General features: G+C 38.2%; 1 protein-coding gene across 4 annotated transcripts in view; it reads left to right on the top strand.

Moving 5' to 3' along the window:
• fras1 (Fraser extracellular matrix complex subunit 1) overlaps window positions 1-22,114 on the top strand; it is a 242,070-nt gene that overhangs the window by 124,343 nt on the left and 95,613 nt on the right. For all 4 annotated transcript variants that reach the window (XM_061766875.1, XM_061766873.1, XM_061766872.1 and 1 more), the window contains 8 exons: window positions 5,213-5,353; window positions 10,905-11,051; window positions 14,342-14,503; window positions 15,952-16,098; window positions 17,226-17,372; window positions 17,754-17,894; window positions 18,621-18,761; window positions 18,842-18,982. In XM_061766875.1, coding sequence (XP_061622859.1) covers window positions 5,213-5,353; window positions 10,905-11,051; window positions 14,342-14,503; window positions 15,952-16,098; window positions 17,226-17,372; window positions 17,754-17,894; window positions 18,621-18,761; window positions 18,842-18,982 — 1,167 coding nt within the window. The remainder of the gene's footprint in view (window positions 1-5,212; window positions 5,354-10,904; window positions 11,052-14,341; window positions 14,504-15,951; window positions 16,099-17,225; window positions 17,373-17,753; window positions 17,895-18,620; window positions 18,762-18,841; window positions 18,983-22,114) is intronic.

The following is a 22,114-nucleotide window of genomic DNA, read 5'->3' on the forward strand; positions in this document are numbered from 1 at the left end:
CTCATCATGGAAGACAAACTCGTCTTTGATGTTTGAATGTCACAAAAAAATGCAAGTTAGGTTCACTTTAGACACATAACATGTAAATAAGGTTCATTAAAGACTCTAAATTGTTTTGATGTTTCCAAAACCCATTTATCAAAGGCTAAATTGCATTTATATTTTCCAAATTTCGTGCGATGAAATGCTAAGTTGTATTTGATGTTCACAGAAAACATGTACATAGCTTCATGAAAGACTGACTACATTGTCTCTATTTTTCCAAAAGCTGTGTGCTTAGTGCATCAAATTGGATGTTTACTAGTGGTGCACCAAGTTTTCAGCCACCGAACGTTTTCGGCCAAAAATGGCCCAAAAGTCCAACTTAGTTGTTTTTTATTTTATTTCTATTTTGTTCGACGAAACAAGAAGGCCAAAACAGAATGTTTTGATCCAAGCGTAAACCGCTGCCAGCGCACGTTTCTCTGGATAAAGCTCAGTGGGGCCACCCATGATGAGGTGACGTGGTCAATAGACTTCGATAGATTGCATTTGTGGATGTTTTGACAGGCAATACGAATAGCCAATAATAATGGAAGTTGCTCTGTGTCGAACCAATCATGTGGTGTCAATAGAACCATTTCAAGTTATGGTGATGCACACAGCACAGTAGCAGCGAGACGCAACAGGGGCAAATGTTTGTAACCTACTGCTGCTAAAAGCGAAAATGAGTGTACACTCGGAGGCAATGATGGGAGATCGAGCCCAAGACTCAACGGATGACATTGTTGACAAGGAAGGGCCAAAAAGGTCAGCAATGTGGAGTTATCTGCTTTTGTAAAGTCTGACAAGAAATGGTAACGTGTACCCCCACATCTGAAAAGAACAAACACATTGTATCTCAAAAGACTACCAGTACGCATAGTTGAAAATATGATGGGGATTCAGGTGGATGATTTAATTAACGAACCCTTGTTACTATAGATATGAAAATACAACAGCGCGCAATAGCAGCCCGGCTAACTGATGTGCCTATGTGGTTGACATTCCCATCAAAGGTGGACATGGACATTGAAATTAAGTCGAAAACTTGCTCGGTTTTCACACGATCTGTTTTTTTGTCAACGCCAAAGTGTGTGCTATCAATACAGAATATTGATATGAAAAGTCAAAAATATAATTTTATCTGTGAAAGGTTATTCCAAGTTCCCTTGTTGTGATTGCACAATGTGCCGGCATCCTTGTTCTTTTGGGTTTCTTGCCATACACACACATGGAATGCGGACAACTTTGACCCCCGTAGCTTAGCGTCGCCATCGGCACACAGCTCAAAATGGGTGTGTCGTACCTACCCATTCATATCTGTGCTCGTTACCAACTCCCTAGGTGTAAATTAGAAAACTTGAAAGCATTTGCATGATCAGATAATACATGTTTACAAATATTTGTGTTTTATTAGTCCTACACAGTTGTATAATGTTCCATGTCATGTTCAACTTTTGACAGAAAATGAATATTTAAACCATGGTTATAGTTGTGTGTGTGTGTCTTTGTGTGTGTGTCTGTGTGGGCGGTGGATGTTTTCTTTGTCAGAACTTTCTTTCTGGCAGTGAGCAGGGCCGTGCACCGCGGGAATGATTGCAAATTGATGGGTAGCATTTGGTTTTATTCGCCTTCATTCGTCTCAGCGACCTTGTGGGACAAACGCGGTGCCAGCATGGCCTCAACTTGAATTTCTGGTGTTGTTGTTTTTTGTGCAAGAACATAAAAAGTAATTTCAATATGATCAGTGGAGGCTATTCAGCCCAAATGACGGCCTTCAGATGTGCTCGCTCATTAATAATTGATGGGAACAAAGATAATGAGAAAAAAGTAGTTATGGGAATCATGTTAATTAAATGTGTGTAAAAGTGCTCTCAAGTTAAACAAAATCTGTTTTATGGAAAATCAAAAACACGCACGTTAGGTTCATTGAACACTAAATTGCCCTTGATCTTTACAAAAGCACATATATTAGGCTTATTGTAGAGTAAATCTTTAATGTTTACGAAAACGTACGTTAGGCTCATTCAAGACCAAATCATCTTTGATGTGAATGAAAACAAGATCATTGTCATTAAAGGTTTTAAATTGGCATTGATGTTTACGAAAATACCTTTGTTAGCCATTGCCTTTGACGTTTACAATGAGATGTTAGCTTCATTCAAGTCTAAATAGCCTTTGATGTATTCGAAAAAATTTATGTTAGGTACATACTTCATGTAGCCGCAAAGATTAAATCGTCTTTTAATGTTTATGAAAACGTGTACATTAGGTCACGGAGTAAATTGCCTTTGATTGTTACAAAAACATGTACAATAGTCTTCAGTGATGTTCAGTGCCTTTGATGTTTACAAAAACGTGAGGCTCATTCAATATTCTAAATTGCCGTTATTTTTCCCCCCGAAAACACATATTTTAGGCTTATTGAAGACAAAATAATCTTTGATCTTTATCAAAACACACGATGCTCAATAAATATTCTTAATTAGTGTTGGTGGTTGAACGTATGTTTGGCTCAAGCGCACTAAAGATTCTCTATTGTCTTTGATGTTACAAAAAACGTATGTCGGGTTCACAATACTAAAATGCCATTGGTGTTTACAAAACGTACATTACGTTCATCGGATTATCAAAATAGTTTTTGAAGTCTCCAAAAAAACGTACCTTAAGTTTGCCAAAGACAAAAAATGTCTTTGATGTTTAAAAAACATGTTGGGGTCTTAGATTAAATTGTCTTTGATTTTTTTGAAACACATGTATGTTAGGCTCAATGAAAACTAATTTGAAAAACATTTTGTTTACAAAAACATTACCTTAGTTTAATAGACTAAAAATGTCTTTGTTTATTAATAATGTCTTTATGAATTCGGTTGTCTTTTATAGAATTGTCGATATTGAAGTAGGGCTGTGTGTGTGTGTGTGTGTGTGTGTGTGTGTGTGTCTGTCTGTCTGTCTGTCTGTCTGTGTGTGTGTGTTTTCTCTTTGCTTCTTTACTGGTCCCAAGCTATGTACGAAGATGGAGCTTAAACAAGCGCACCAGACTCTCAAGATAGCAACATTTAAACCCCACGCGTGCACACACACATGCACACATTGTCTTTGATGTTTGGCAAAAACACGTGGGCTTCTTTGAAGACTTTTTTACATTTACAAAAATGTAGGTTAGTTTCACTGAAGATTCCAAATGATCTTTATTTACAAAAACATTGATTTTATTGACCCTGAATGAAGGAATGATAGGTTCACTGAAGACTCAATTGGCTTCTTTGAGTTACTTGTCTTTGATGTTTTTTTAAAACGCATGCAATTTTTGTGTTTGAATGTGTAAGCGCTTGTTTGGCTTCAGTCCCAGCATAAAAAGTATAAATCAAGGCTGCCCGCCTTAATACTGCACTCAATGCATCCTTGGGATGGTTGCTGCAAAATCAGCCTCATACACTGGTAAAATTTGTCCCGAATCAGCACAAAAGTGAGTAATGAAGCACATTCTGTGCAAGAGTGTGAGCCTTATAATGTACTGCGTGAAGCAAGGGAGTGCTCATAATAATCAATATGCACTCCAACTTTATGCACCACACTTGTAGATGATAGCGCAGTGAAGAATCAAAAGGTTGTGTTTGGGATGCTGCAGTCAGAGAAAAAAAAAATCAGTGAGCTTTTATGCGGGTTAATTGTCTTGTCTTGGTGTTTACAAATTGTATAGTAGGGTAGTTGACAACTTAATGCTATTTGAAGTGAACAAAAATATACATTAATTGAAAACTAAAGTATCTGATTTTTACAAAACACACTGATTTTTGATGACTATAAAAGTCAGCGTCAGTCTTATTAAATACTAACGTGTCTTTGACATTTCAAAAATGTATCTTCAGTTCCATGTTTATAAAAATGAAGTTAATGAACTTGTCTTCAATTTCAATTTAAATGTATATTAGATTCACTGAATACTATATTGTTTTTGTTTACAAAAATGAACGTCATGTTATTTTAAGACTTGAAATAGTGTTTGTTTAAATTGAATTACAGTTAATTGGCGACTCTTAAATTGTCTTTAATGTTCATAAAAAACGTTAATTGTCTTTGATGTTTGTCATGTTAATTGAAGACTAACTCGCCTTTGGTGTTTACAAAATGTACATGTAGGTTATTTGAAGACTCTTTGATGTTCACAAAAATGTCCGTTAGCTTAATTGGCCAATAAATTGTCTTTGAAGTGTAAAGAATGGAGATCAGGTTAATTATCAGTTAAATTATCTTTGATCCTACATTAAAATGTATGTTAGGTTCGTTGAAAAGACTGTTCTGTCTTTGATGTTTGCAAAAATGTACGTTAGGTTCATTGAAGGCTAAATTGTCTTTGTTTATAAAAATGAAGTTAATGAACATTAGATTCACTGAAAACTGAATTGTCTTTGATATTTACAAAACGTGCATAATAACTGGAGACTTGATGTTTCCAATAAGACGTCATATGTCTTTGATGTTTACAAATCTGGATTAGGTTAATTGGTGACTCCAAATTTACAAAATGGAAGTTAGGATAATTGTCGATTACATTGTCTATGATGCTTACACAAAAATACTAAAAACGTTAAGTTTGTTGAAGACTAAACTTATGATGCTTTCAAAAATGTATGGTAGATTGATTGATGACTAAATTGTCTTTGATGTATGTTAGGTTAATTGAATACATTGTCTTTGATGTGTGTGACACGGTGAACGACTGGTTAGCACAGCTGTCTCACAGTTCCGGGTTCAAATCTGGCCTCCCTGTGTGGAGTTCGCATCTTCTCCCCGTGCCTGCGTGGGTTTTCTCCGCGTAGTCCGGTTTCCTCCCACATTCCAAAAACATGCTCGGAGGTTAATTGAAGACAAAATTGTCCCTAGGCGTTAATGTGTGTGTGAATGGTTAATCAATAACCAAAAACAACCATATCTATATGTGCCCTGCGATTGGCTGGCAACCAATTCAGGGTGTACCCGCCTCTCTCCCAAAGTCAGCTGAGGTAGGTGCCAGCTCACACGCAATCCTAGTGAGGATAGGTGGCTCAGAGGATGGATGGATGTCTTTGATGTTGAAAAAATAATTGGTTCACTGAAGACTAACTTGTACAAAAACAGGCTTTAAGTTCCTTGAATAGTACATTGTCTAGGATTTTTTTAATGAAAAACACTTTTTTTTTTCTTCCAGAATGTCACACATCCTGCTGGAGGTGCACAGGACCTTCTGTGGACAACTGTATGTCCTGTCCTTCGCCGTCCAGCCTCCACGAGGGACGATGTATGCACACATGCCCACAAGGATTCTTTGTAGTGGATGGCCATTGTCAAGGTAATTAGTCTTTCAAATGACAATTTCAAGCCTGAGTTATGGTTTTAAATCAGGGCTTTCAAGACACGGTTAGGGTTTAAGTTAGGGTTATGGCATCAAATTATTAAGGTTACTAGCCAGGGTTGGGTTGCAAACTAGGTATAGGGTTTCAAGACAAGACTTGGGTTTCACGTTCAGGGTTTAAGATTGCTTTAGAGTTTCAAACAAGAGGTAGCATTTCAAGACAAGGTTAGGGTTTAAATTAAGGTTTTAAGCTTGATTTATTGGTTTAAACAAGCACTTGGGTTTTAAGTTAGGGTAATGTTTCCAATTTTTTGGGGCTTTCATGTTAGGGTTTCAAGTAAAGTTGTGGCTTGAAATTAGTGTTTTAAGTTAGAATTACTGTTTCAAAAAGGGTTTTAAAACAGAGTTAGGATTTTAAATTAGGGTTTCACACGAGGTGCAGATGGAGTCACCAGCGTCACCCAAACAATCGAAGGAATGAGGAATGAGATGATGCAGCACTTGGACTCTCCGACACCCCTCCCCACCCCATTGGAGCAAAGCCCAACACAATAATCACTATCATCTAGTCTAAATGCTCTATTAGATGTGACGGACAGGATGTTGGAACCCAAGACACACCATCCCAATATCTTCCTCCCAACCCCTCTAAGATAACCAACGTCCACTAAGAAGAGCCCCTCCTCCACCCATGAAGAATCTTATCTCCAAATCTGACTGATATGTGCGGGGTAGCGGGCGCAAATCAGATACAAACAACATTCTACTCTAGAGTAAATCAGACTCCTATGGAGATCAGACATTTTTCATCCTTGTAATTACAAGGGAAAGACAGAAAGTTAGGCAATGAAATATGGCACAAAGAAAGTAGAACTACAAGCTTAGTGAGGATAAAATGTGAACCTATCAAACTATTGTATCCAGTTATCTCTGCGAGACTAGCTCTATTCAATATCAGGTCACTTGGTACAAAATCAATGTGGATTAATGACATCATTACATTATGATCTAGCCTTTTTGCTACTAAATGAAACGCGGTTAACAGAAAGTAGCTGTAATACCATTTTAAATGAGGCAACGCCAGCAAATTTTGATTTTATGAACAAGTGTCAAATAGGAAAAAAAGGCAATGGCAATGCTGCTATTTTTAAGTCATTATTTCCGTGTAAAGAAATTATACTGCGTGATTTTAGCTCTTTAGAATATCTCTGTTTTTTTAGTTAAAGGTGACCCAAAGGTTATTGTTTTAATAATTTATAGGCATAGGCAAGATACAAACGGACCTGCTGTCAGTTATTTGTGCTGACTACAACTACTTTGTCATAGCGGGAGACGTTTAACATTCATGTTGACAATAACATAGAAAATACTCTCTGCTATACTGGACACATTTGACCTGTCTCAACATATAAAGAGTCCAACCCACACTCAAGGTCACATCTTAGACCTGGTTATTTCTCAGGATTTTGAAATTGACAGTTGACATTAAGGATAGGAAAAAAAGGCAATGGCAATGCTGCTATTTTTAAGTCATTATTTCCGTGTAAAGAAATTATACTGTGTGATTTTAGCTCTTTATAATATCTCTGTTTTTAGACCTGGTTATTTCTCAGGATTTTGAAATTGACAGTTGACATTAAGGATAGGAAAAAAAGGCAATGGCAATGCTGCTATTTTTATGGCTATTTACGACCGTTTTGTGTGTTCTTTGAATTACAGATCCTCCCAAACGTTCAGACAACCTCTATGTCTATGAAGGTACAAAAATGAGAGTACTGCCACCAAGTTTATGGAGACCATAGCTGTGTCACAAACTGTGAATGCTGAGATAGTTGATAAACATTTGGATAAATTCACCTGTAAAATCTCAAATGTCATAAATGCCGTCGCTCCTATTAAAACTAAAACAATCTTGAGGTGACCTAGAACACCGTGGAGGAACACTATGATGGTAAAGACCTCTAAATCAAAGTGTAGGAAAGCAGAACGTACATGGAGAAAGACTAAACTCCAAATTGAGTATGACATCGACAGACAAAGTCTTTGTAATTTTAACCAAGAGTTAGTCAGGGCTAGACAGCAACACTTTTCTGAAATCAACAGTAAGAACTTCAACAATACTCGCACTCTGTTTGCTCTGATTGACAAGCTCACAAATCCTCCGAATCAGATAGTTGTAGAATGCCTCACAGCAGATAAATGCAATGAATTCGCTCTTTTTAGTGAAAAAATACAACCCATCAGGTTAACTATCAGCCTAAATCAGCAAAATGATAAACTGATACTACATCTGAAGCCACCCAGGAAAAAGGAATTACCATGTCAGAATTTGATAGTTGACCAAAAAAACTGTAGAGAAAACAGTTCAGCAGCTGAAACCATCAACGAGCTGTCGTGACTCAATGCCGTCTGACTTTTTCAAAACTATTGCAAAGTCTGTGCTAGCTGATATGCATTGAATAATCAATTGCTCACTTCAGTCAGCCGAGTTTCCTAAAACTCTTAAAGTAGCTGCCATTAAGCCTCTGCTAAAAAAATAGAACACTGGACGCTTCCATGTTTCCAAGCTATAGACCCATCTCAAATTTCCCTTTCATAGCCAAGATTGTCGAGAAAGTTATTTTTAATCAAAACAGCAATTTCTTCAACTTAAATGGATCAGGTTTCCGACCTCATCACAGTATAGAATCAGCTCTTATCAAAGTGCTAGATGATATACGGTTGAATACTGACTCGGGAAAGGTGTCAGTTCTGGTTTTGTTGGCTCTCAGTGCGGCTTTTGATACGGTAGATCATAATATACTGCTGAACAGGTTGGAAACGTGGGTAGGACTAAATGCTACAGTCCTTAAATGGTCCAGGTTAAAAACTCTTCTTTTTTCTCATGAGCATTTCTGCTTTTCAATGATCTTTCTTGCACTGTATGCTGTTTTAATTGTATTTTTTTTCCTCTTTGTTTTAAATGTTTATACGCTGTGTTTTTCTTTGTTTTTAAATGCTTTTAATCATGTAAAGCACATTGAGTTACCACGTGTATGGAATGCGCTGTATAAATAAATGTGCTTTTGCTTTGCTTTCAGATTATGTTTGGGTTTGAAATTAAGGTATCAAGCCTGTGTTAGACTTTCAATTTAGTGTTTCAAATTAAGGTTTCAAGTCATGGCTGTGGCTTCAAATTACAGTTTCAAGTTAGCTTTTGGGTTTCAAATGGTTATGCTTAGGGTTTCGTATTTGGGTTTCAACCCTGCGTTTAAATTTAATGTTTCAAATAGAGGTCTAATCATTCATCGATTACGACGAATCACAACGAATCGGTTCGACCAAATTAAACGGCAACTATAATTGATTAATCCGCCTCGTCTGAATCCCTAATTGATTAATCGTTTAGAGACCTTGTGAAACTTAAAATTGTCCATTTATAAAGAACTTCAACATTTTAACAGTAAATAGTCTCCAATTTCTGTAGTCACTCATGAAAGCAGACTGATTTGTCTGTTTTTAATCAAAATAAGATGGTTGTGAATGTCGACCTTTACTTTGGAAAACAATAATCAATGTTTGCCTATTTTCTGATGTGTTACAGACCAAACAAGGAACTGAATAATCATTCATTTGTTTGTTCATTTTCTGCACGATCAATTTGAAATAATGTCTTGTTTTTGAATGAAGGGATGGAAATTAAAAAAGAACATTTTTAATAAGATTCATCGATTACTAGAAAAAGAAATTCACAGATTGATGTATTATGAAACAATTGTTAGTTGTAGCCCTAGTTTCCAATTGAGGTTGCAAGTTATCTTTTGAGTTTTGAATGGTAATGCTTAGGGTTTAAAATTGGGGTTTAAAAACAGGATTAAGGTTTCATATTAAGGTTGCAAGTCATTGTTAGGGTTTCAATTTAGTGTTTCAAGTTAAGTTTTTTAGTCATGGTTGTGGTTTCAAATTTGGGTTTCGAGGTTAGATTTAAGGTTTCAATTTAGCAGGATTAGCGTTTCAAATTAGGGTTTTAAATCCTGGTTCAGACTAAAGCTTGGTTTCTATTGTTAATCTGTAAGAAAACAACATAAATAAGGAAGTTGTTGTTGTCGTTTGTAAGAGAAATGTTAGCCTGACACTCCCAGCCAAAGACCAAATAGACTCAGATTGTTTCCTGGGACAGCAAAGTAAATGACTGCTCTTTGCCTTTTTTGGCATCAACTCCTTCGGTGGTTGACTAGCTCAATAGGAGATACACACACACACGTAATGTATTTATGTCTGACACACAGGAATATTTCACTGCAAGATTTTGCTCCTGTTCACCTGAGCAAGCATTAAATCAATTCTTATTATTTCTTATGTAGAATTACTGATGTTTCAAACACAGAATTAATTGTTTCACAATGCCTGGATTGGGGCTTTTTCTCCTGGGTTAGTTACAGTTTCAAACGATGGTTTAAATTTCGGATTAAGAGTTTGAAATTATGGTTTCAAGCCAGGGTTGTGGTGCTAAACATAGGTAAGGGTTTCAATTGAAGGTTTCAAGGCAGTGTTTGGGTCTTAAGGTAGGCTTGCAAGCCTAAATTAGGGTTTCAAATTAGTGTTTGAAGCCAAGTTTAGGGTTTCAGATTAGGGTTTCATACAAGGGTTACGGTCTGCAAATTAGGGTTTGAAGCCTTGGATACGGTTTCAGATTTGGTATTCAGACGGTAGGGTTTTAAAATAGCTTCGAAGCCAAGGATAGGGTTTCAAACAATGGTTAGGGTTTCAAATTAGGGTTTAAAGCCTGGGTTAGAATTTAAATTGTGTGTCCAAAGACAGTTGGGGTTTGAAGTACTGTATGCTTTTTTAAATTAGGCTTTCAAATTAAGGTTTCAAATTCGGGTTTACAGCCTGGGTTTTGGTTTTAGATTGGTTTCAAACAAGGCTTAGGATTTAAAATTAGGTTTGAAGCAAATGTAGGGGTTTCATAGGGCGTAGGGCGTTCAAAGCTAAGGATCGGGTTTCAAAAGAGCGTTAGGGTTTCAAATTATGTTTTAAAGCATATGGTTTAGGGTTTCAAATCTGTGACTGAATGCAGTTATGGTTTGTTTTTTCAAACTAGGGTTTTAAATTAAGGTTTTAAATTAAAGTGATGTTTCAAGCATTGGTTTAGGTTTCTAATTAGGATTTGAAACAAGGGTTTGGCTGTCATATAAGGGTTTGAAGCCAAGGAGAGGGTTTTAAATTACGGTTTCAAGACAGGGTTCGGTTTTCAAATTAGTGCGTTAAGACTAAGATTGGGTCTCAGACGGCTAGCGTTTGAACTTTGTTTTTTTCAAATTAGGGTTTAAAGTTAATGTTTCCAATAGGTTTATCAAGCTTGGGTTTAGATTTCAAAATAGGGTTTCAAGCCTGGGGTAGGGTTTCAAACAAAGGTAAGGGTTACAAACTAGAGTTTGATGACAGGATTAAGGTTGGGATTCTAATTAGGGTGTTAGGCTAACATTAGGGTTTAAAATTACGGTTTGATGTTTTACCTGATTTTTTCCCCATTGTTTTTCTTCCCCTGGGTCCTCAACCCCGCCAGCCTGCCACCCGTCCTGCCAGACGTGCTCGGGCGCCTCCCAGGCCGACTGCACCTCGTGCCCCCCACTGGCGGACCTGAATGCCGGCCACTGCCGGACTGGCTGCCAGGAGGGGCGCTTCCTCCATACCTCCACGGCCCAGTGCCTCAGTAAGAACATTTTTTTTCCTACAATATATCCCAGGCTGATTGGCGACTAAGTCTAAACAACTGCACATGTTTGTCTTAAAGTCGCTATCTTAATGCTAATGCTGACACATAATGGAAAATGGCATAGAATGCGAAAAAATGAGCATCTATGTGGGGATGTTACAACCCTTTAAACAACAGATTCTTGAACAAATACTTTTCTTTCTTTCTGAAGCACAGGATAATTCGCTGATGCATCAAACCACTGCAGTGTAGCACCAACTACTGGCCAGGAGGACTTACTCAATGTCAGATTTTGAAACTTGATCTTGAATTAAGGCCGGCATCAGCCCGATACGATACCCGGTATTCATACTCGCCCATCCCTAATATTGCCCCGTAGGTGGCCAAAGCGCACACACAAGTAGAAGCAGCAACATTGTCCATTGAAATGAAGTAAAATATGTTTAATTCTTTGCATTCTATTTAATTATGTTATAATTATTGTATCTTTTTATACAATATGAAATAGCATTGACATTTTATTGCAAAGGCTGAAATGGATTAATGGTATTTTCATTCATTTTACTGGGGAAAGATGATTTGAGATTTGAATTAGAGATAGACTGATGTTTTTTTTTTTTTTTGGAGATACGATACGATACGGATTATGAGGTCAATAACTGATATTTGGAGCTGATATTCATTTGCTGTTGAAGGGAAAATATTGACGTCAATATTTTGAATAATACAAACTCCAACACTTCATTTAAATGCCTTTAAACATATGTTTATCAAACAACTTTTCAGATTTGCAACATGTTAAAAGTTTGTTTTCATCTTAGACAATCGACATCTTTGTTTTAATATCCTAAAAGTGCCAGGAGCGCCCAGGCTCAGCAGCATGTCTTACAAAGTTAAATGAAAACGTCAACAAATAAATAGATCCCCAAGGTTTTCTACTATAGATACAATTTCCAAAATTTAAATAGAAGTCAAATGTTAATCTTTCACTAATCTTTGCTTTAAATTCAAACAAACAAAAAATCGGCCGTCGGATTAAAAAAAAAAATAATAAAAAAAATACAAATAAAAAAGGCCATAGTTGATATGTGTCAAAATGGTGAATATCGGCCTGGCCGATAACGCGGGAACTTCTGCTCAAGCACAGAGTGAGAGTACTTTTTCCACTTCAGAAAACAATCATGTGTTCAGTTAAACTGAAAATGTCGTGTTTGTGCCACCACCTGCTGCTGTTGTTGTTTTTGTGCTTGCTGGGTGAAGAAATTACTGTTTAACTATCAGGACAGCTAGCTGAAGGTTGAAAACAATCTGTCAAGAATCGGGGTGGGGGGGTTTACCGCCCCATCACCGCGCAGACTTTTAATAACACTTTGCGAAGACGCGCTGTTCTCGCTCGATTACGCGATGCACCTGCGCAGATTTATGGATGCAAACTTGCCCGCACGCGTCAGGAAATCTGGCCCAGGTTCAAGTCCAAGCAAAGTGTTAGTTCATAAAAGATTCCTGGTGGGCTCATCAAGGTACAGGAGTCATTATTTCTCCAGCGCTTTCACCTTCACACTCCAGCGGCATGTACGCACAGACGCGCACACACGTGTCATTATCCTCTCGTCACATTGACTACTTTACTGGTTTATTTTAAACGCAGCGGCTTGTGTGTTAATTATCCACACTTGCTTTTCCTTCCTCTCATTTGAACCCCTGTATCTGTATACCTAGATACAGTGTCTTGTCCATCCACCCATCCATCCATCCATCCATCCATCCATCTATCCATCTATCTTTGTTAAGGGTTCAAATTTGGTTTTGAAATTAAGGTTAGTGTTACAAATTACAGTCAGGGTTTCAAACTGGGGATGAGGCCAGGGTAAGATTTAGGGTTTTAATGACCGAGGTACAGTTTCAAATTAGGGTTTGAAACTTGGGTTAGGGTTTTAAAGACAGGGTTGGATTCTGAAACTGAGGTTAGAATTTGAAATTGGGGAAATTTCAATTCAGTTAGGGATTCAGATTTGATTTTCAAGAGGTTTAGAGTTTCCCACTAGGGCTTGGCTTTCAAATTAAGGTTTCAAGACAAGGTTAGGGTTTGAAACTCGAAATAGGGTTTCATATTAGGTTTTCCAGACAGGATTAGGGTTTCAAATGAAAGTTTCCACATAGGGTAAGGTTTGAAATTAAATTTTGAGCTAAAGTTAAGAGTTTCAGTTTAGAATTTGGTGGTCACATTAGGGTTTCAAGCCAAGTTTAGGGCTTGAGAATGGGGTTAATGTTTCAAGACATTGCTAGGATTTTAAATTAAGGTTAGCGTTTCAAATTAATGTTTCGGGATAGGTTCAGGGTTTGAAATTGGGGTTTGAAACTGGGTTATAGTTTCAAATTAGGGTTTCAAGGCTGATTTAGGCTTTCATATCAGGGTTTCAAGCCAGGGTCAAGATTTGAAATTTGGATTTTAAGACAAAGTTAAAGTTTCAAATTGGGGATTGAAATTAGGTTTCGGGTTTCAAATTAGCGTTTCAAGACAGGAATAGGGTTTCAAAATAATGTTTCCAGATAGGGGTAGGGTTTCAAATTAGGTTTTGAAGCTAAAGTTGGGATTTCAAACTAGGGTTAGGATTTCAAATTAAGGTTTCAATACAAGATTAAGGTTTCAAATGAATGTTTCAACATAGGGTTAGGGTTGAAATTAGGATTTGAATCTTGGGTTATGGTTTCCAATTTGGGTTTAAAGACAGGGTTGTGGTTACAAATTAAGGTTTTAAAACAAGGTTAGGGTTTCCAATTAGGATTTGAAGCCTGGGTTAATGTTTCAAGACAAAGTTGATATCGGGAATATTGCCATTCAAGTCTGAAAAAATACACATTCCTAAATGGAAAACAATGTATTTTATTCTTATTAGATTACTCTTTTTTTACTACGACTTTTTACTTACTTACTTCTTACTTATTTTTTCTCACAAAATTACTATTCCTGAAAAAAAAATGGAAAACATAATTATTTATTCATGTCAAATTACTATTTTTCGGAAAAGAAAAAAACTTAATTCTCCTAACATTCAAATTTTTTTTTTCCTGGAAAATTGCAACCACTCTAGTAAGGTTACGATTTGTTTTCTCGAAAAAATGTGATTTTATTATCTGGAAAAAAAAAATACAATGTGTTGTGTACAATGTTTTCATTGAAAAGACAACAAATTATGATTATTTTTTAAATTCACATTTGTACTCAAAATGAGGTAATGACTACTAATGATAGTTTGATAAACTTGACTGATGTGATTTGTTGTCAGAGTGCAGCCGTGATTGCCAGCGGTGCACGGCGGACGTCCAAACAGGCGTCGGCAGCATTTGCCTGTGGTGCAAAGGACCCGGCACTGGCGCCTTGTTGCTCGGCGACCACTGCGTCTCCAGCTGTCCTCGCGACCACTACGGCTGGCACGGAGCTTGCATGCGTAATGACACATTCTTTTTATTGTTTTCTATTGATTTTCTATGCTGCTTAGACATAGCCTCAAGCTAACAGTCCAAACTAGGTTACTTGTCACATTTTTGTTTCTAATGTTTGAAATTTTAGTGGTAATGAATGAATGAATGTTGGTTTTGGGAAAAGTATGAATTTGTCCTCGTCAAAATACTACACATTATCGGTGGAAACATGAGATTTCGTAAATGGTAAATGAACTACACTTATATATAGCGCTTTATCGGCACCATCTCAGTGCCCAAAGCGCTTTACAAAGCCTCCCATTCACCCATTCACACACACACATTCATACACCAATGGGTGGCTGCTGCCATGCAAGGCGCTGCCAGGCCCATTGGTAGCAAATTAGAGTTCAGTGTTTTGCCCAAGGACACTTCGACATGCGGACAGTCATAGCTAGGATTCGAACTGGTGACTGGACGACCTGCTCTACCTACTGAGCTGCAGTTGGTATTTTTCTTGAAAAAAATACGTTATTCTCACCAATGTACTCTTTTTTTCTCTGAACAAATGGTTTTATTCTCTTAAAATTACCCCTTTTTTTCTCAAAAAGATACGACTTCATTGTTGAAAAAAATCCGACATATTTGTCATGATTAGTTATCAATTTCTTGTCGGAAGATGTTACTTTATTTCTTGAAAAATTGTGACTGTTGTCGGAAAAAAATACAACTTTCTTCTCAGAAGATACTCCATAGTTTTCTAGTAAAATCATAACTTAGGTGTCGGAAAAAATTACGGCTTAATTATGAGGACTTTTTTTCTCAGCAGATGCTACTAAAAAAATAAATGTGACTAAATTGTCAGAAAGAAATGTTACTTTTTTTTCAGAAGATGTTGATTTGTTTTTCTCAAAATTGTGACTTAATCTTCAGGACGAAAAATGTAACTTAATTAACGATGATTTTCCTCAAAAAATTTAACTAAATCGTCTGGAAAAGTTAGACGTAAAAAAAAGGGGATTTTCTTCACAGAAGATGCTACTTTTTTCATGGAAAATTTGACTTAATTTTAAAAAGAATATGGTTTAATTTAATAAGAAATGGCAACTTTCTTCTCTGAAGTTCCAACTTTTTTTCTCGTAAAATTGTGACTATTGCCGGGGAAAAAATTACCTAATTGTCAGAAATATTCAAATCAAATTACTATTTGTTCTTGAAAATAAAAATGAATATATAATTATCATTTAAATACTACTTAATTGTCAGAAGAAAAAAAAATATGCCTTCTTGAAAGATGGTATTTTTTCCTTGAAAAAAGTTCAACTTTGTTCTTGGAAAAAGTACAATTTTATTCCCATAAAATGTTTACTTTTTTAAAATAAAGAAATATTAGTAAAACAAAACAAAAAAAAACTTTCTCAAATAGGATAAATGTAACCTTTCTTCCAGGGTTAACAATAAATATTTTCCGCAGGATGTCACCTATCATGCGAGGCGTGCAGTGGGGCGGGGCCTCTTGCTTGTACTTCCTGTCACGCCCCCAGCGTTCTGCTGCCTTCCGGGGTCTGTGCCCCCCGGTGCCCACTGGGTTACTACGACAACGGCCACAGGGTCTGCGAAGGTGAGTCCAAACAACCTTTGTCGTTGGAATTTGAACTTTTAACTCATCTCCGTAATTAGAACAGCTTGTGCCCTTTTCTACCTGTAGGGCCACCATACACCCCCTTTTGTGCATGTAATATAAAACTAGCGTGAAAACTAGCGTATTCAGACGCTGGAATTTCTGGCAAGTCCTTGTCTGTCTCCTACATGTGACAAAAATCTCTTGTGTTTGTCTCACAAAATTTTATTTTATTCTCATGAAATTAGTTTTTCTTTAAAAAAAAATACAACTTTTTTTCCTCAAAGATATGACTTTGTTGGAAAAAAGAACTTCTCATTCTCATAATGTTGCCACTTTGAAAAGAAATGCAACTGTTTCCCAGCCACAAATGTCACCTTTTTTTTCTTAAAAAAGGTTTTATCCGTAGAGATTACTGGTTTTGATCTCAAATGTACTATTTTATTCTCATAAAATTACTTTAGTTTTCAAAAAATAGAACTTTACTCTCTAAAAATTGTTTTATTTTTGTTACATTAATGTTCATCCTTAATTTTGTGATTTTTCTTTAAGAAAAATTTACTTAATACTCAATAGATTACACGAAATAAATACCAATTTATTCTCTTGAAAGTATGATTTAATTTTCATGAAGTACTTTTTCGAATAAAAAAATATTCTCAGAAAAAATAAATTAGCATTTTGGATTCTTGTGAGATTGTGCTTTTTTCTTGTAAAACAAATCCTACTTTATTCTCGTAAGATTACAGGTTTTTTTTCTATCATATACAATTCTGGTCTCATATGATTACTAAGGTTTATTCTCTGAACAAATCTGAATTCATTTTTGTAAGATTAACATCAAAAAAGCCTTTACTGTCTTGATTTTGTGACTTTTTAATTTTATTTAAAAGATACATTTTTTTCCAAAAGAATATTATTTTATTTTAGAAATAATATTATTTTATTGTCATAGAATGACTTTCTTCGAAAAAAAATTAACTTTATTCTTGGACAAAATGCTGTACATTTATATTTATTACATTTATTTATTCTTGGAAGATGACAACTTTTGGTCTTATCCTTTATTCTAAGACTTCTGAGCTCACTTTTTTTTTGCGTATTGAATGTGTTGTTGTCGTACGCAGCGTGCGCACACCAGTGTCTGACATGCAACGGGCCGGGAACCTGCACTTCCTGCCGCGACCCCACCAAGGTGCTTCTGTTTGGCGAGTGCCAGTACGAAAGCTGCGCCCAGCAGTACTACCTCAACGCCACCACGCACATCTGCACAGGTAACAATGACAAACAATGACAAATGCCCAACATTTCCCAGAAAATCCTGCATGGACTTCCCAAGGAAATAGCCAAAATTGACCATAATACAGTTCTTGCATGTTGTTGTTGTGTTGTTACCCACTTTGCCCATGAATGAATGTGGTTGGATGGTAGCCATGCTTCTGTCAGACTGCCCCAGGGCAGATGTGGCTACACAAGTAGCTTACCACCATCAGGGTGGGACTGTGGAGTGAATGAATAATATCTGCAATTGTAAAGCATCCTTCAGTATAATTTTTTTAAATTATTTAATATAAATATTTTTTAAATCAAGTACTAGTGGCAAAAATATTGGTAATTGGTTTCCCATTGTACCTGACCCAATCTCGATTGTGCAGAGTGCGACTGGAGCTGCAACGCCTGCCGAGGCCCCCTGCGCACCGACTGCCTGCAGTGCATGGACGGGTACGTCCTACGAGACGGCGTCTGCGCCCAAGGGTGCCCGCTGGGATCCTACCGCGATGGAGACAGATGCCTCGGTTAGTTCACAAGTGCACAAACGGCATCTTACATCCATCATCGGTGCTTTGTGTGCCTCACAGTGGAAGTGAATGTCGCCACGATAAAGTAGCCAAAGACAAAAAGAAATTTCCGTCATCTGGGGAACAAAGGTCTATGCATGATTTTGGTTGTTTCATGTGATTTTAAAAGATGCATTTCTCCAGTTGTTGTTGTTTTTCTCTTTGGTCCACTTTCAAATTCCATGATCGCATAAAGCCATACAAAAAGACAAAATGAAAGCGTAATAAAAGTGTATTGTTGTAAAAGTGCTACTTTTTCCTCTACAAAAATACAACTTTATTCTTAGCAAAAAAATATGTTTCAAATACGACTTCCAAATTTTATGAAGAAAAAGCTAAATGCAAGCATGGTATTGATCCTGATTTCAGTTTATTCTTGTTTTTTGAGGGGGAAGCAAATTTCAAATTGATCACAAAAAAAACAACCTGAAATGCAAGTCCTTTGTAAAACAAAAGTTTGTTTTCGTGACTTGAGTGTAAAAATGTTCCCCATTTTCTTTAATCAACCTCAAAATTGTGCCGCAATACAACGAATAAGTAAACTAGCGGAACGAAGGTCTTTACATGATTATAGTTATATGTTTGCAATTTTTGCAAATGTCACCATTTTTCAGGCGATCGAATTCAGCTTGGTTGATCTTCCCCGCCACATGATAACAATTGAGTGACACTTGCGGTTTGCAGGCTGCGATGACGCCTGCGTGGAGTGTGGCGGTCCCGGGCAGTGCCTGCGATGCCAGCCCCCTTACGCCACCCTGCGTGGTCAATGTGTGCTCCAATGCGGCAGGAACTACTTCCTTGATGCCGACGCACACTCCTGCCAACGTAAGACTTTTTCCTGCTCAGGTTACGGACAAGACATATTTATGAAGTGATATATATTTGATGTATATTTTGGTTTTCAGCGTGCTCCACCGACTGCGTGCTCTGCAACGGAGTCGGACGTTGCCGAGCTTGTGGACTACAGAGTTTCCTCATGGAGGGATACTGCACCCCCGACTGTGGACATGGTTACTACGCTCATCAAAAAAGTCGAACCTGCCATGGTAACAACACTTTTTTTAATGAGTTATTGCTTCAATACACTTATGCTAGCAAGAGGCAAGTTTGTCTTTGAAGGATATCTGGAAATATACAAACTGACCCTTCAAGTGTTGAAGTGTTAAACGGCTGATTTGAACCAAAATGGCAGACATCCTGTCTATTTTCACCCATGGCTTCTTGAGTCTTTTTCGTGGGACTACTCATGGTAGACATGCCTACCAAATGTCTTGTTACGAAGTAAAACGCACACAGGGGGCTGAATTTTCAAAAACTCTATTGTAGGAGTTTGTCTTTGAAAGATCCCTGGAAAAGGCCAAAATTACCCTAAAATCTTTTCTAGCATGGGTTGTTCAGACCTTTTGAGGGTCTACTCAAGAGAGACGTGCATACCAAATTTAATTTTGCTACGTAAGTGAAAAAGGCTTCAGGGGCTGAATTTGAGAAGGAGTTCATCTTTTAATTAAAAAAAAAAAAACAACCAAAAAAAAAACAGCACTAGTGATACATCTCAGTCATGTAAAATGAGAATATTTCCATCAACACCTCTCTCTCTTGAAGAAAGAAATACACAGGAGTCTTTCTGTGTATTTAAGCTGATGTGTTATTTAAAGGGCGTGGGTTGACAATTTTTCACCGTTTCCTGAGCAGACGGTGAAAGATTGTATGTTTCCCGCAGAATTACATTGCGTAACATGTCATAAATCATCCCACAAACGAAGCTCCCCGCGGCCTCTCTCAGCCGTAAAGGTAAAACATTACAACATGAAAGACAAAATTGATGCAAAAATGACATCACTCTTACTATTATTATATTAATACTACTTTAGTTTTATTTTTTTATCTGTTCTGCTAGTACCCCAAATTTGTCCAGAATTCACAATCATTTTCCTTTATGGGAACTCATTAGTTACCCGTGATGCAGTGTATGCAAATTTAATCAAGTCACTATCATGAATTACCCATACGACCTCAACACGTCACATAAAAAAATAAATAGAAAAAGGTTGATGGACAGGTGAGCTCAGGAACGCGATGTGTGTTTATATGTGTGTGTAGCGTCAAATGATAAAGTATCGTCACTGTCAGCAAGAAAAACAAATTGCACATCACCTTACTCGTAAAATGTTAACGACGGGCAGTGCATCGGGAGTATTTTATAGAAATATTAGAAGCACAAAGCTGAAGATGCCACACGATGAATTCCCGCCGTCGTCATTTAATAGAATAAAACAAATGTATTGATTGGCTGAGAGAGTGCTAAAATGCACAAATAAAGTGCATCACTGACATTGACGAGAAGAAAGTGAAGACGGGGACTGCTGCGTTAGCATCTGGCGCTAGCCGGGCATTTAAAGACGGTGGGACATCTTTTTGTGTATTACAGTGAATAAGTTTATTTTTTTATTGAATATACTGTGTGTGTGTGTGTGCGTGCGTGCGTGCATGCATGCATGCGTGTGTGTGTGTGTATATGTGTGTATATATATGTATATATTTATATACAACCCTAATTCCAATGAATTTGGGACGTTGTGTTAAACACAAATCATGTTCAACCTATATTTAATTGAATACACTACAAAGACAAGATATTTAATGTTCAAACTGATAAACTTCATTGTTTTGAGCAAATAATCATTAACTTAACTTTTACGGCTGTAACACATTATACGTATATTCAATTAAATATAGGTTGAACCCCCCTCCAAGGACTCCAAAAAAGGGTGGGTACTCTGAACTGCTGTTTGTTGCATAGGCACAAACAACAGTCAGGACCACCCGAAGGCGGAGGGAGACTACCATCTCGTCCACTGGCGTAAACCCTAACATACAGGCACCGACTCAGAGGGCAATAAGTACATCCACAACTGCTTGGCGCCATGGGTGACCCTAATAGGGACGTAAAGCCCCAGACAACTTAGCTCAGAACTTAGCTCCTAAGATCGTCGCGACACACAAACCAGGGAGGGGCTGAGGGAGGGGGACACGCTTTCCCGACCAGAGAGGTGACATTCTACTTTCCATTTCAGTTGGCCACATGAAATTCAGTAGACATGTCTGTCATGGGTATGATATCCGACTGGTTAACACATCCTCCTCACAGTTTTGAGGACCCGTGTTCAAATCCAGCCTCGCCTGTGTCGAGTTTGCATGTTCTCCGCGTGCCTGCGTGGGTTTTCTCCAGGTACTCCGGTTTCGTCCAACATCCCAAAAAAGCATTAATTGAAGACTCTAAATTGAAGGTGGAGCTGGAAGGCGAGCGCCTGGTGCCGGGCCTGCACCCAGGGAGCCTGGCCGGGCACTGCCCGAAAGGGTAGCGTGGATCCCCCTTCCCATAGGCTCACCACCTGTGGGAGGGGCCATAGGGGTTGGGTGCAGTGCGAGCTGGGCGGTGGACGAGGCAGGGATCTTGGCGATCCGATTCCGGGCTACAGAAGCTGGCTCTAGGAACGTGGAATGTCACCTCTGTGGAGGACCCCGAGCTGGTGTGTGAGGTCGAGAAGTTCCAACTAGATATAGTCGGACTCGCCTCCACACACAGCTTGGGCTCAGGTACCAGTCCTCTCGAGAGGGGTTGGACTTTCTTCCACGCTGGAGTTGCCCACGATGAGAGGCGCACAGCAGGTGTGGGTATACTTATTGCCCCCCGGCTCGGCGCCTGTACATTGGGGTTCACCCCGGTGCATGAGAGGGTAGCCTCCCTCCCCCTTCGGGTGGGGGCGACGGGTCCAGACTGTTGTTTGTGCCTATGCACCAAACAGCAGTTCAGACTACCCACCTTTTTTGGAGTCCTTGGAGGGGGTTTTGGAGAGTGCTCACACTGGGGATTCCATCGTTCTGATGGGGGACTTCAATGCTCACGTGGGCAATGACAGTGAGACCTGGAAGGACATGATTGGGAGGAATGCCCCCCCCGATCAGAACCCGAGCGGTGTTCTGTTATCAGACTTGTAGACCATGTAGAAAGACTTCCGGATGGCTTCGAGGATTGCATCTCTGCTTTTTGCAGACGATGTGGTTCTGTTGGCTTCATCAAGCCTTGATCTCCAACTCTCACTGGAGCAGTTCGCAGCCGAGTGTAAAGCGGCTGGGATGAGAATCAGCACCTCCAAATCTGAGACCATGGTCCTCAG

This window comes from Phyllopteryx taeniolatus, chromosome 3 (assembly GCF_024500385.1).
Source record: "Phyllopteryx taeniolatus isolate TA_2022b chromosome 3, UOR_Ptae_1.2, whole genome shotgun sequence".
NCBI lineage: Eukaryota > Metazoa > Chordata > Actinopteri > Syngnathiformes > Syngnathidae > Phyllopteryx > Phyllopteryx taeniolatus.